The 14,113-nt window shown below is 51.0% G+C and overlaps 4 protein-coding genes across 4 annotated transcripts; 3 read left to right on the forward strand and 1 right to left on the reverse strand.

Moving 5' to 3' along the window:
- Positions 1–1,183: 1,183 nt before the first annotated feature.
- Positions 1,184–2,064, forward strand: BDP81DRAFT_471073 (uncharacterized protein; the record flags this gene model as incomplete). The annotated part of the gene is made up of 2 exons (XM_060594575.1): positions 1,184–1,257; positions 1,333–2,064. The coding sequence occupies exons 1-2, from the start codon at positions 1,240–1,242 to the stop codon at positions 2,062–2,064; spliced, it is 750 nt and encodes a 249-aa protein (XP_060446450.1). The 5' UTR covers positions 1,184–1,239.
- A 2,575-nt stretch (positions 2,065–4,639) lies between these two features.
- BDP81DRAFT_448955 (general substrate transporter) lies at positions 4,640–6,316 on the forward strand (the record flags this gene model as incomplete). The annotated part of the gene is made up of 3 exons (XM_060592351.1): positions 4,640–4,664; positions 4,749–5,593; positions 5,651–6,316. The coding sequence occupies 3 exons, from the start codon at positions 4,640–4,642 to the stop codon at positions 6,314–6,316; spliced, it is 1,536 nt and encodes a 511-aa protein (XP_060446451.1).
- A 542-nt stretch (positions 6,317–6,858) lies between these two features.
- BDP81DRAFT_317607 (uncharacterized protein) lies at positions 6,859–7,210 on the forward strand (the record flags this gene model as incomplete). Its single annotated transcript, XM_060584274.1, has 2 exons — positions 6,859–6,942; positions 7,007–7,210. 2 exons carry the CDS (start codon positions 6,859–6,861, stop codon positions 7,208–7,210), a joined length of 288 nt encoding a protein of 95 aa, XP_060446452.1.
- Positions 7,211–7,291: 81 nt separating this feature from the next.
- Positions 7,292–9,969, reverse strand: BDP81DRAFT_517686 (uncharacterized protein; the record flags this gene model as incomplete). The annotated part of the gene is made up of 4 exons (XM_060595916.1): positions 7,292–8,853; positions 8,917–9,230; positions 9,290–9,599; positions 9,659–9,969. The coding sequence occupies 4 exons, from the start codon at positions 9,967–9,969 to the stop codon at positions 7,485–7,487; spliced, it is 2,304 nt and encodes a 767-aa protein (XP_060446453.1). The 3' UTR covers positions 7,292–7,484.
- Positions 9,970–14,113: the final 4,144 nt, after the last annotated feature.

The following is a 14,113-nucleotide window of genomic DNA, read 5'->3' on the forward strand; positions in this document are numbered from 1 at the left end:
TTGAATTGATGCTGTTGATGTTGATATGGAAGCCAGTTTATCTCATCGGCGCAGTTTTGTGTCTCACTCACTTGTCTGTCTCACTCGCTTATCATTCACGTTACCATGACATCGCTGTATTGTGAGTTGAATGAATGTAAATCCACTACTCCTAAAGCCTTCTTTGATCTCCGGCGAAAAAGTAACACCATAGGTCCATTACACGGCGTGGAGGGTAGTGATAGCTTTGCAGCCGACGGCCCCCCGTGTCGACATGATCTTGCAGATTGTATACATTATCAGCTCCCGCCCAGATTTGCCTTTTGATTGTAGCGAATGGGGAAACTTATCTCGTTTCTTACTTTTGCCGCGGTTCCCAAAGTTTAGGCGTGTCCGGAGAGCCGTTATGGAGAAGTCAATTCCCAGCCACACGGCTAGTATCAACATGAGACAAGCTCTGTTGAAATGACAACATTGCCAGCCGCTCATTCTTGCCGAAATAAGATTTGAACCAATCGTTAGGACAGTACTGATTCACCCATAGCTTGTCCTTGAATACGAAGTCATCGGGCAGCACTGGGGTTTCAGGGAAGTAAGGTAATTATTAGCAACACGATCTCCTCGGCCAAGCAAGTCGCAGCCACTGCACACTCTCAGGCTCATGAAGATAGGCGGCAGAAGAGTCCACAATCTGAGTATTAGCGTAGAGTCCGGTTCATGACCAGGCGCGGCAAGTTTGCGGTGTGAGGAATACGTGAGTTCACGCCGGCGCCCAAGTTGGTCCATCTGGCGATCACGAAGTCCTCGGTTCTGATGCCGCCTTCGGCGATGTCTTCGAGACATTGTGAAAGTAATACTTTCCAAATGTGACTAGCCCTGAAATTGAATATATGTGTCTTCTTTCCCACGCAAAGACTCATGGTACCTTGCTTCTTCCGTTACCTGAGGTGTATCCTCACTAGTTCCTGACTACCGTCAAAAACCGAAGGGAGGAAAGAGCGCGGGCATCACGGGCTCGACTTGATCAAAGAAGAAAGTAGTTACCCATCCAGGATACCTGGTGTTGGAAAGGTGTCACGTCCTGAGCAGCAGCTTCTTTGCATCCTTGAGCGCATACCTTTCTCTCTCGTCAACCTCATCTCATCTTCCCACCTCCACCTCCATTGCTCACATCTCTGAAACAACTCTTTCAATCGCCCAGAAGACCACAAGCAGGCCAACTCCTAGCCATCAAGTCGCGCAAGAACATCTGACATCAATATGGCCGAATCAACAGAGGTTTGTGCATCCTTATCCCAGCGTTCGCAGCTCATGGTCTCAGAAATCTAGGAAGAGGTGCTAACATGCCGCCAGAAACAGGAGAATCCCGGTATACTCCCTTCGATTGAGTTTTCTCCGGTTGTCAAGGTCGAGAGCTCTCCTGCTATCGATCCTCTACCTTCTTCTCCCATGAACCCTCCGACCGAGGCTTCTTCTGTCACCGGCCATCCCATACAGGCTTCTCCAGCCAACGATCCTCCGGTTCATGTTTCTCCTCCCGTCAACCCCCCGGTCCAGGCTTTTGCTCCTCTGGACGGGACTTCTTCTATCATCGACGCCGTGGACCAGGCTCCTCCCGCCAACAGTCCTCGCCCCGTCATTGAAGCTCGTGCCCCGCATCCTCCTGTCGTTTTACCTCCGCTTCCTGCACGTCACAGTAACGAGCCGCCAAGCCAAACTCGTCTCTCCATTCCACAACTATCCTACCCTTCTCTCATCTCCAATCGCCCTCCTACCAATCCGAATTTGAGCCAACACTACAGATTTCAGAGCCCGATGGGAATATGTCAGGGAATGGAGACAGAGATCTTGTCCAATGCCCTTGGCAGCATGACCGGCAGGGGAGACGAAGAAAAGTTCAAGACGCCAGTGGAGTATGCGGTTATTCTCCAAATGAAGACGAAGATGACAGCGAGCCTGGATCAGGCAGTTGCTGAAAGAACTCGTGTCGAAGACGATTTTCGGAAAGTCTCAGGTCAACCACAGGGCGGGTTGGTTGGGATGAGTGGGGCGGTCGTCGACATGGTGAAGGGCATTGACTGTTAGATTCAGGGTCTCAATGCTCTTATTACGAAGATGGATGCATGGCTGGAGGAATATCATAGTGAGTACGGTGCCGCTCCTGAGGGATTGGGTAGTGCCCCTGGGCCGGCTCCCCCTGGGCCGGCTGCGCCGGCTGCCTGAGCAGGAGAAGGTGAAGGAGAGCTTTCGGACACGATTGACGTGGCAGGATCGAGTATGGCTTGAAGGCAGCATGGCTTACCGGCAAGAAGAGATTAAACATAGACAGAGACCTAGTAGGCTACAACAGTTCTGTTGTTGGGTGCTAAGGGACGAGGGGCTTTTAGGACATGACAATAAAGGTTTGCCTTCGTCCACCAGCCACGGCAATGCTTTGCGACACCTGGCACTTTGAAAAGTGGCCACAATGAAGGAGGCATTCGCCCCTGCCAACACGTTTTCTTCCAGGAGTAACCGAGTGTTGGTTTGCGTGTACCACAGGTTAGTCACACAGGTATTCCTGGTATCGCGATCGGTAGCAATATCGTTGGGTTAATCTGGTGTTCTTGTTGTTGTTATTGTTCTTGTTAAGGAGAGTATCTAAACGCGAAGGCTCGTGATATGAAAGGAGGGAGCTGAGGTGTGTCACGTGCCGAAGACACGTGACATAGCTCGGCTCCGTGTATACCTAGCGATTGCCGTTTGTTCCCACACCGAGTGATTGATATTTCTTCGAGAGACTGACGTTTTCGAGGGGAAGGGAAGCAGGACGAAGGAGTGCCAAAGCGGGTCCGCCTCTGTGCCTGCCTTGGACAAGTTCGTCAAACGTGAACCCGGCGTTTCTGCTCAAGGGATGCTTCGCGTTATGTGATAAGTACCATTCACCTTGTGGTGTTGAATCTGGATGAGTAGAGCTCCCTGGTGCAGCTTTCCAATACCTTATCTCATGGTCATTCCTAGCACTACTTGAAAGCCAGGAAAACTGTCAGGGAAGTCGGGGATGGGGGAGGGGAAGGTGCTAAAGTGGAGCCGGTTCCGTGCCTTCCAACTTCTCCGAGTGTCGGCGCCGAGCCGCGAGGAAGGAGCAAGAGACGGGCATGTAGCATCGCGACCAAGATTCAAGTGTCTGTTCCATCAGTGAAAGTTGTTTCTAAGGTGTGAACTTGAGCCGTAGTTCCTTCCTCGTCGAAGTCCCTCGACTTTGCCGGGTGTCGCTCAGACGTGCCAATCATCTTCGTGAGGCAGCACTGCTACTCGGCCGGGTTCCGTGGCGAGTGTTTGGTGCCTGTCGTTGAAACCAAGAATTGGTACCAAGTCGGAATGGGCCGGAGCAAGCACAGATATCCGAGATGTTGGACGTTGTTTGCTCACTTGTTGGAGCAATAAAACGCTCTTCAGAGTTCAGAGTGGGATAAAAGTTACGAAGCATTGCAGGGCCCCTTGCCTCTCCCAGGCACTCCTTGAGTCCTTCCACACGAGCCCCGGGCTTTCCTTCAGGGAGAGCCACAAACGGATACAACAGGTGCGGGTGCCGGAGAAATGGAGACGGCGCCATTCTCTTTTCGGAAAGGTTTGACGCAGATCTTGATGAGCCGGCTGATGTCGACTTGAGCCCCAGAAATTTGCCCGAGGCACGAACTCCGTCGCATGCTGATTGGTCCTGCTTTCAGTACCTTACAATGACTTTTATTCCCGTAGATGAAGCAAAGGGCAAGAAAATGTGTAGGAATCGCGGCAGGATGAGGTGCCATTCCAATTTCCAATTGTCTCGACTCAACGAGACATGACTGGCCCGGTTATGGCATCCAAGCTGAGGCCTCTATCTGCTCTTTCCTTTGCCTAGGTAGGTTTTGCTGGGTGAAAGAAAAGTCTGAAGGGGGAGGAAATCGCCATCGTGCTGCACCTTCCCCCAATTTTCCCCAAATCTCCTCCTTCCCCATTCCCCTCCATAAGTGTCGCCCCCTTGCACTTTCCCCTTCTTGCCCGGGTTCCCCTCACGGCCCACAGTCTCTCTCTCGGCGGTTGTCCTTCATGATTCGATGCTCACCTCCAAAAAGTCCCAAACCCCGTATCCCCGAATGTTTCTTTTGCCCTCCAGTCCGAACTCCAACCATCCACACATTAGCCCATGATCCCACGCTATCCTGGGTTTGATACGACTGCGCTAACATCTCCAGTACTCCACGCGCTTGATGCCGCAGATGGACAGGGAACGATGTCCATGGCTTCTTACTCGAACATGACGTCGTCCGCCCTAGACTCTTTGACTTTCTCGCCTTCTGATACGTGCGCTTACCACGACTCGATGGTATCGCAGCATATCTGCGACTCAACCTCCTGCCGTCAATCTGAAATGGCTTCAACATGTGGGCCCCTTTTTCGAATCTCTCAAAGGCGCGCCTTTCAATGTTAGTCGGTTGGTGTGTGGAAAGCATTGTTGGACGCCAGATTTCACCATTTATATAACTTGCCTCTCCCCCTTCCGACAATTCAACTTGCCTGTCGTGAACCTAGTCTTGGTTTGAATCCAGCATCGCAGCGGTTTAGCCTTTGATCGATACCGTCTTTTGACTTCCAATAATCTCGGGAACGCCTTGGACAGGGACAAATTGAGCCCATTATGTTTCGCATTTACAACATCTACGGTACGCAACCTTGGACTAGGCCTCTCTTCCCCATGCAGCACTGCCCTATGACCACGTTTCCAGATGCTGATCAGTGACTTGTAGCTCTCGCCGCCTTTGGCACTATTGGCGGCATGCTTTTCGGTTTCGATATTAGCTCCATGAGTGCATGGATTGGCGCCGACTCCTACAAAGAATACTTCGGTCATCCGAGCTCGACCCTCCAGGGAGGCATCACGGCCTCTATGTCCGGTGGCTCCCTTGTCGGTGCTCTGATCGCTGGTTTCTTGGCCGATTCATGGGGCCGTCGCGGCGCTCTCAAGCTTGCCTCTATCATTTGGATCATCGGTGCCGTTCTCCAATGCTCCTCCCAGAATGTCGCCCACCTCATCGTTGGTCGTGTCGTTTCTGGTCTGGCCATTGGTATCACAAGTTCCCAATGCTGCGTCTACCTTGCTGAGCTCGCCCCCTCCCGCATTCGCGGTCGTATCGTCGGTATTCAGCAATGGTCGATCGAATGGGGCATTTTCATCATGTACCTCATCTCTTACGGCTGTATCGTCAGTATTCCCAACGATCCCAAGGCATTCCGCATCGCCTGGGGTATTCAGGGCATTCCTGGTCTCATCCTCGGAATTGCTCTCTTCTTCTTCCCCGAGTCGCCTCGTTGGCTGGGCCAGAAGGATCGGTGGGAGGAGTGCCACGAGGTCCTTTCTCATCTCCACGCCGGTGGCGATCGCGAGGCACCTGTTGTTCTTGCTGAGCTCGATGAAGTCAGGGAGGCTGCCCGCGTTGCCGCCGAGTCTAAGAACGTTAGTATCATTGGTCTTTTTGGCCCGCGTGTCTGGAAGCGTACCTTAGCCGGGTGCAGTGTCCAAGTTTGGCAGCAACTTCTGGGAGGCAACGTAATGTTATACTATTTAATAAGTTTATTCAATATGGCCGGCCTGGTGAGTAGCTCCATTTTGTGACCTGATTTTTGCAAACACGGCTAACCTGTTTCATAGTCTGGCAACGTGGCTCTCACTTCCTCTATCATCCAATATGTCATTTTCCTTGTGACAACCGGCGCCATCCTCCCGATTATCGATCGCCTTGGCCGTCGTCCTCTCCTTATCGGCGGTGCCGTCATCTGCTGCATCATCCACTTCACAACTGGCGCTGTCATGAAGGTCCACGGCAACCCAGTCGACAGCGTCAACGGCGACAGTAACTTGAAGTGGGAGGTCACTGGACCCCCGGCAAAGGGTGTCATTGCCCTATCCTACATCTTTGTTGGTGTCTATGGTCTCACCTGGGCCCCGATCGGCTGGATTTATGCTTCAGAAGTCTTCCCTCTCAAGTACCGTGCGACTGGTGTCGGTCTAGCTGCGGCCTCCAACTGGGCTTTCAACCTTGCTCTTGCCTTTTTCGTTCTTCCTGCCTTCACTAACATTCAGTGGAAAACGTATATGATCTTCGGAACCTTCTGTGCCGCCATGACTGTGCACATCTTCTTCACATACCCCGAGACCTCTGGCAAAACTCTTGAGGAGATTGACGAGCTTTTTGACTCGAACATCCCCGCCTGGCGTACCGGAAGTGCTGGTGTGCGCTTTGAGGACCGTGTAGCGGCTGCTGGGAGCAAGAAGGAGGGCCTCAACACTTCACATGCTGAGAAGGTTGACGTATAAATCTACTGCTTTCTTGCAGAAGTTGCATATGATTGGCACCAATGATTAATAGTTGATACTGTCAAGCGGTAGCGATAATCACCTCATTAATAAAATCCGGTAAATTGAAAATTACTCTCTCACAGTCTCTTGCGCCGGAAACTCGATAACATCCGAGGACGATCTCCCACTCCACTGATCTGGATAATCTTTTCTCCTCGACAATTTACTGCGGAAAAAACGATTTATATTCACACTAGCCTTTGCGACTGCGGCTGGCATGGGTTGCTGTAGGCTTGCCTCTTGTGGCAGGAAGATAGTCATGTGATGTGGCTGCAACTAATGACGTCGACCTAAGTATTGACGTCATCCAGCAACCGTTGGTGTTACTCAATTACACTCGATCTCCCATGAGTTCCATCCCAATACCTTTCTCCAAAGGTCATAATATACAAATCACTTCATCTGCTTTTATCCCCCTACCAGACTCAATATCATCGTTCATCCTATATCTCAAACTTTCTACCAAATTTGATTGACAGACACTACCACATTTCCAAACAATGTCTTCCCAAAACACAGACACCAACACCCAACAACCCGGCCTCGTCGCCGGCCACGCCGAGTACATCAAGGGCGCGGCTGAGGTAAGATTATGACTTGCGATGTAGCACTTCTACGGGAGTCAAGATGCTGACAGGATCAAATCAGGCCGCCATCGGCAGCGTCACAGGCTCGCACGCGTGGATTTCTTCAGGAGAGCAGGACAAGGCCCACGCTGCGTCAACGATGAAGGCTGCTGGTGAGCAGCGTGATGCGTCGGCGCAGGGGTATGGCAAGGCTGAGGAGATTGCTGGAAAGGCGTTCGGGTGTGAGGGGATGAAGACGGAGGGTGCTGCTGGCAAGAAGGAGTAGGGGTTATGGGGTATGATGATACAACGATGGGATTGTACGATTACGGTTGACGCTTCGATCAGGAGGCTATAGTATGCATATTCAATACCACTGCGAGTCTGCGGATCGTCGGTTTCATTTGCTATCTGCGTCTGTTACTTGCATGTAAGGCTTCTCAAGACCTTAGCCATTGTGACGGCAATGGAGTTGGCTTCCCTGCACTACCTCCGTCTTATTCATGACTGTAAGGCTCCCTGACGGGGTCCAAAGATCCAAGATAAGAAAATGGTAGTAACTAAACCTTCCATAAGAACTGCTCTAAAGTTGCGTCCTTGTCGATGACGTTAAATGCCCTGGCTGCAAACGTTGGCCAATCCAATTTAGGGAGCTTCTTTCTGTTGCGATGAGTCTTGGAGTACTCAGCGATAATCTCGAGCACATAGTCAACCATGGATACTCCACGAATCGCATGAAGCTCAACCGGCGGAGAAAACTTCAGTGAACCCTTCAACTCACTCCCGTCGATGATCTTGCTGAAGTTTTCGAGAACCTCGATGCACAAGTTAAAGATGGCGAAGTAGTTGATCCGCATCACAGGGACAGGACTACTAAACTCTGCTATGACCGTCTCCTTGGCCCTCTGCATTATTGCCGTGATCGGCTGCGATACGGCTTTCTTAACAATCTTCTCCTCCTGGGCCTTTGTTGTTGGATTGCTTTCTCCGAGGAACCGGGCCAGGCATTTGGGGCCCATCCTGTGATGATTGCCGTGTTGCTCGAAAAAGGTAGACATCAGCGGCGGGACGATACACTTCTTGTTCCCACACTCGATAGCGGACTTGTTTTTGTTGAGTGTTCCGCCGAATACGATGCGACGGTAGATGGAGAGAAAGTTCTTGTCAGGAAGGTCACCTTGAAAAACGTTGGCCTTGAAAAGGTTGCAAAACTCTTCCATGATGGGAATCTCGGCGAGATTGAAGTCGGAGCGCCGGAGGGTGTTGTAGAGGTGAAGCGTCGCCGGGATGGCGGCTAGGCCGGTGTGGGAATTGCTGCCGGCGAGGTATCTGCCGAAATACTGGGCCTGGAACAAAATCTCCCCCATGTGTGCGCCGGCGGTCCAAGGCGCGCGGTAGTAGAAGCTGGAACGCTCATCGGCGTAGTCGAACAGGCCCCGCAATAACTCCCTCATTTCCTCTACCAGGGTTGCGCCGGGAGCGTAGTTGAGGGAATCTTGCAAGACTTTCAACGAGTCATCTACTGCGGTTCCTATGTCATAGGCTAGGTCGAGAGCACGGGTCCTTGCATCAACGTCTTCGTTGAGTTTCCCATCTGGCCAGCGGAAGGCATCAAACGTCGTTATGAGCAGATCCATGCCGAAGACCAGCTCCGTTGAAGCATCGTCTGCTGAGTCCGTCGAGGCAGTTTGCTCTGGCGACTCTGTCGAGGCAGCATGTTCCTCCACTGAGGGAGAAGGCAGTAAACCAAGATGGAAATTCTTGAGGTAATCCAGAACCGGCTCAGACGATCTGGCTTGCTGTGAGTCGGTTATGTTGTGGAGTTCCAATCGCTCCACGGGTCGGAATTCCTCATAATAAGTGCGTGTATTTTGCAAAATTTCCAAAACTCCCCTGAAGTGCTCCTCGTCGTATTTGCCGTCCGTGGTCCTATGATTATGGGGAATGTCCGGGTGTCTTTGAATGACTATCTGGTCATGATGAGATACGTACAAGTCGCCCCCCCTTCCGAGCTGGTCGCGGTTGTAACTCCAGTCATTGACGAACTTGCGGAAGTCGCAAAAGCGGACGATATTGAGCTGACCGTCAGTCGCATTGTCGATCTCCGGTTGTGCTTCGAGAAAATCGAAAACGTTGTTGCACGTCTTCTCCATCTCGTCACTCGTCAGGGGAAAACGGTCTGCAATCAACTGATTCGTAAGGCAGAACACCGTGCTGGTAAGCCACGCTGCGACGGGAATCGGGATCATTCCTTTGCCGGCTTCGGCCCAAAACATCATCAGCTGGTCGCGCATCTTTCCAGCTTCCTGGTGACATTTGTTAGGTCTAAAAAGTCTCATCTCGGGAGTAACGGTTCATGACTTACGTGTAGAAGGTAGGCCACCTCGAAAACGCGGCACATCTCATCATCTTCGAGGAAGACCTCGAGCTTGGCATGTGGCTGACGAAGAATGACCTTGCCCTTGGCTGACCGCCTATGGGTAGCAGTAGGGAGTTTCGAGCTGGTAGGCAGAAGCGGAGCATCGTCGTCGTCGTCGTCGGCGTCGGTGTCTCCTTCCTCCAAAGCGAGTGCAGCAAATTGATTCAGCGTCACGGTATCGATACCCGGGATCTCCGATGTGGGAAGTTTCGACTCCGCCACAAGAGGCGTCAGAATGTCTGAGGTCTCTTCTAGTCTGATTACTATCGTCAGTTCAGGTTAAATTGCCATGCTGTCATGAAACTATTGGCTCACCTTTTGATGAAATGTTTATGACTAGGATCTTCGGCACCCAAGGCCTTATAAATTTCGAGGACTTCCCGACGCTTGTCGATGGCGTGGCCAAGAGCTCCAATAATCGAAAGAGGCACAATAGTTTGGGACTCCTTGAGGACCGTGGCAATCCTGACGATGTCACCAGTAGACTGGATCGGACCTGAGTCGTCGTCTCCACGTGCAGGAACTGCAGAGCGATACTGAGCTACCATCCATCCCAGAAAGCAGTTTGTCGCGAGTTTGTATGCCCCGTATGAAGCCCGGAGGTCGTGACTATTGCCTGAAGACATTCTTTATGTACTTATCCTTGCAAAAGGAAGCGTGAACAGAAGAGTGGTAACCTGGCCAGGGGATGTGAATAATGAGAAACGTGTGAAGTTAAGAAAGGTACCGGTGGAGGGTGAAAGATTGAAAATTGCGGGGGATGGAGTTGGATTGTTAAGTTCCTCGGGAACTGAGGTGAAGGCTCCTTCAACCTACAGATTGGGAAGGCACTGCGAAAACTGTTTCCGAATGCGGACCAGAGTACTTTCCAAGTTTCCCGAGTGTATTCACAACGTTGATAACATCAAGGTGGATACTTCAGGTGTCTCTTTGATAGCGCCTCCCCCACAGTCTGAAAGGCTCCCTTTGACTTCTTGACATTAAGTGGCCCTAAATTTAGGTAGGCAAATGCATCAATCATGTTGAAGCATTTTCATTACATGCTCTCGACTGTATAAGTGACATAACCCATTCATTTTTCGGAATGTAGGGATGAAAGCAGACGATTTCTAGAACTCATTTTTCCCGACCAGCTGGGTTGAGATAATTCAAACTTGAATGACTTGAGCCATTCCTGACTACGGAAGTGGGACAGAGACTTAATCAGAGCCCAAACCGGGCCTACATGCCTATGGCCTCTGCTGCAGCAGTTGGTATACGGAACGAATCTTTTATTAATTCGTACATCTCAAGACGTTTTATTTCAATACCGGGCGCAGGGGCATTGTGTCAGTCTGAATGCAGTTGCATCTGATGTCGACGCCCTGATTGAGCTTCTTTGAAAGCTTAGTTGCGAGCAAAATGCAATGTAGAAAAACGCCGAGTGTATTTGTTGCAAGAGATTGTAGCACAAGCTTTGAGGCATCGAAATACAAAAGCTGGGCGGTGTTTCCCTTTATTTAGGGACTTTTGCTACCCGGAAAGGAGGTTGTCTTTGCATGTGGTTATGAGGGAGGCTCAATTATTCCTACCGGGCCATTAACAGCATTCCATCACGTCAATAGCACTGTTTCCAGGGAACCGAGAAGCAAATGGTCGCAATTGACAGCAGAGCAAGGGGCCATTTCCTTTTTTTGACTGATGCTTCGTCAGAAAGCACTTCGCTATCTATCATAATCGACTCTCGCTTGAAGCACCTGTAAGAAGGGGTAGATTCCGCAGCGGAGGCGAGCTCTCTATTATCACGATAGTGAGATGGAAACGAAGACTGCTGATGCTACTACTAGGATATTGTGTAGGCCTTCTTCTCACCACATGCAATATCTCTCAACTTCACTGCCCAGGCCCAATGAGAATAGGTAATGTTAGAGCCAACGCGGGCTCGAATGATGCCACTCGCATCAGCCCTGTCCGCTATCCCCGACGCTGTACTTCTGTTAGAGACACTCGTCTCAGCACTCATCAGTGTCTCCTTCGCGGAAGAAAAGGCTTCGTAAACTCCATGTCGAGACTGGAGGCATGCAAGTCACATGGAGTTTGGATGCTCCACAAGACCCGGGACAAAGTTGCTTTCTGGTCCATATTGGCGAAAGCTTCCAGGGCATAGGTGGGCAACTCAAACCTCTCCATGCGACGTCTTTCTTGTCGGTTGGCGGATGAAGAGTCATCAAGCTGGTCCAAGATTAGCTCGATCGTTGTTCGAGCTAAGACCACATCATGCTGAAACTCTGAGGCAAGATGCGGAGGTACCTCCGGCATCAAGTGGGGGTTAAATAGATATGGCCTCGATCGCTTGCCAAGATCGTCAAGAAACTTGGCACAGACAGTGAAGATGGCGCAATGGTTGATACGCGCTGCGGGGTGGGTTCCTTCAACTTCAGAGAGCACGAAATTCTTAGCCTTTTCTAAGTGTTTGGATACCGTGGTTTCGACATATGTGTCCCTGATCTTCCTCGATTGCTTAGGGTTCAGGTTCTTGGAGGCTGAAAGTCCGTAGGTTCTTCCAAGATACTCGTCATCTAAGGTATGGTTATTGAATGTCTGACTCAGGAACCAGCAGTCAAAGTCAGGGCCCGCCAGTTTTGAGACTAGACCAATCTCTAGACGAGAAGATTGACCCGCGTAGGGAGGTTCTTTTTGCATCTTGGCGTTGTAGACAAAGCGGCGGTAGGCCGACAGGAAATTCCGCTGTGGAAAGCTTCCGCGGAATGCCATGTCTTTGAAAACCTCACACAGATCATCAAGTAGTGTGATCTTTGGGGTTCGGGCGATGCAGCGCCTCATCGCATTGTAGAGGTGGTGGATGGTACACGAGACTACTCCCCAGTCCCTGTATAAGCACATGCCACAAAGGAGAGATGACGTGAGGATTTCGGTCAGGTGACAACCAGTGGTCCACATGGATCCATGGTAGATGTCCATTTTGCTGTTCCGCATGTAGTCCTTCAACCCACTGTGAAGGTCATGGAGATATCTCACATGAGATGCTGCTTCGGGGCGCGTTTTTGACATAGGCTCGAGGAATTCCAAGACAGGAATTATGCTCGCGCATGCTTCCACTGCTAAACGAAGAACCCGGAGATAGCCGTGCTTATTATCAACATTCGCTCGCGAGTGAGATGAAATTTGCATCGTCCACAAGAACAGATCAATTCCGAGTACGAGACCTGTTGTAGCGGGTAAGTTCGGTCTAGCGAGAAAGGCTTGGGCATGCAGGAAGAGGGGCTCGCACACGGCGGAAAAGTCTTGATATACTTCCATACCTTTTGCTTTTTCGACTGCCTCCATCGAACGTTGCCCACTCATGGCGATTTCAATCTCATGAAAGATAGCTTGTGTCTTTTCATTGTCGTCGTCGGACAGTTCCAGGTCATCGACTTCGCGTGTCTGGGACTGAAAAGCATCATAAGTATGAAACTTGCAGGTGCATCCATGGTGAGTACAGACGTGGGCGACCTTTTCATCGTCCATGGCGAATGTATTCGTGGGCTTTCTTTCGTACTTGTTCAGGGGGTGAGCAAGCTGATAGAGTCGAGTGCCAAGGGAGACAAGTGCAACTGGGTCGGCGACTTCAGGGAATTGCTTGAAGAATTTGCAGGCCTTTTCCTTGTTTGCAAACATGCCAAGGCATACTTGGACCAGTGAAGGGGGCATCTTGTCGATGGCTGTGCTAAGGGTGCAGCTCGTGAGCCATGAGGCCATTACAAGTGGAACCTTTCCAGTGATGGCATCTTGCCAGTAGTGCTTCAACTTGTTGTGTGCGAGCTCAAGGTCCTGGGTTTTCATGGCGAGTCAGTAACTCCATATAGAAACATCATTGGGTACCCAGCACTGGGTGTTTTACGATCAAAAAGTATGCAGCATCAAGTACCTCTGTCAGATAATCGTCTTCAAGTCTGATGTGTGCTTCTCTTGACGGCAAGGCTTCGGCCTCTATCTCCTTGGCTGGAAGCGTTGGAGTTGCTTCTTGGTCATCGCCGTCTTGGTCCACCTGCGCCTGGTATCGGACGTTCTTCTCCCTGGCACGGAGATGCGAGTATGGGTTTGGCGTCACCACACCGGGCGTGACAGACGTCGCGCCGCCGGTTGAAGTCGAGCGGCTCGCCAAAGGGGTGAGTATGGCGAGAGTCTCCTCAAGCCTGTATAAGGTCAGCACAAGAACCAAAATACTATTATCCAATACCGCAGCGTACCTCTCAACAAATGCCGCGTGTTTCGCGTCGCCGGCATTGAGCGCCTGATAAAGACTGAAGACGTACTTCCGCTTGGTGATAGCGCCTCTCAGAAGTTTGACGATGAATGCCGGTACGGTGTAGTTTCCTTTTTCCAAGATCCTTGCAGCGTGTAGGATGTCCTTGGTAGATTTGAAAGTGCGACGAGTGTCGCCTTGAGGCGCCGCAATGCGATACTGGCACCATAACCAGTCGAGGAAGCCGTTAAGTCAAACCCCCCACTTCCTGGCACCCCCCTGTTTCTGGCACCACAAAAACGATGGGATCACAACCCGACCTCCTCATTACTATTAACTATTGATCCTCAACCACACCCACTACAATACAGCTGCCAGCCTCACTAGGGCATTCAGAGTCGCTGGATTCAGCCGTGATAACCTCCTTTTCACCCGCTTCGATTTGAGCCCGATGGATATCCCTGATGTTCGCGAACTTCGTGTTGGGATCGATTTGAACAGTCTTCCTCTTCCTCACTGCAGCGTTGGTAACTTGAGCCTTC

This window comes from Colletotrichum phormii (assembly GCF_030913505.1).
Source record: "Colletotrichum phormii strain CBS 102054 chromosome Unknown BDP81scaffold_8, whole genome shotgun sequence".
Lineage (NCBI taxonomy): Eukaryota > Fungi > Ascomycota > Sordariomycetes > Glomerellales > Glomerellaceae > Colletotrichum > Colletotrichum phormii.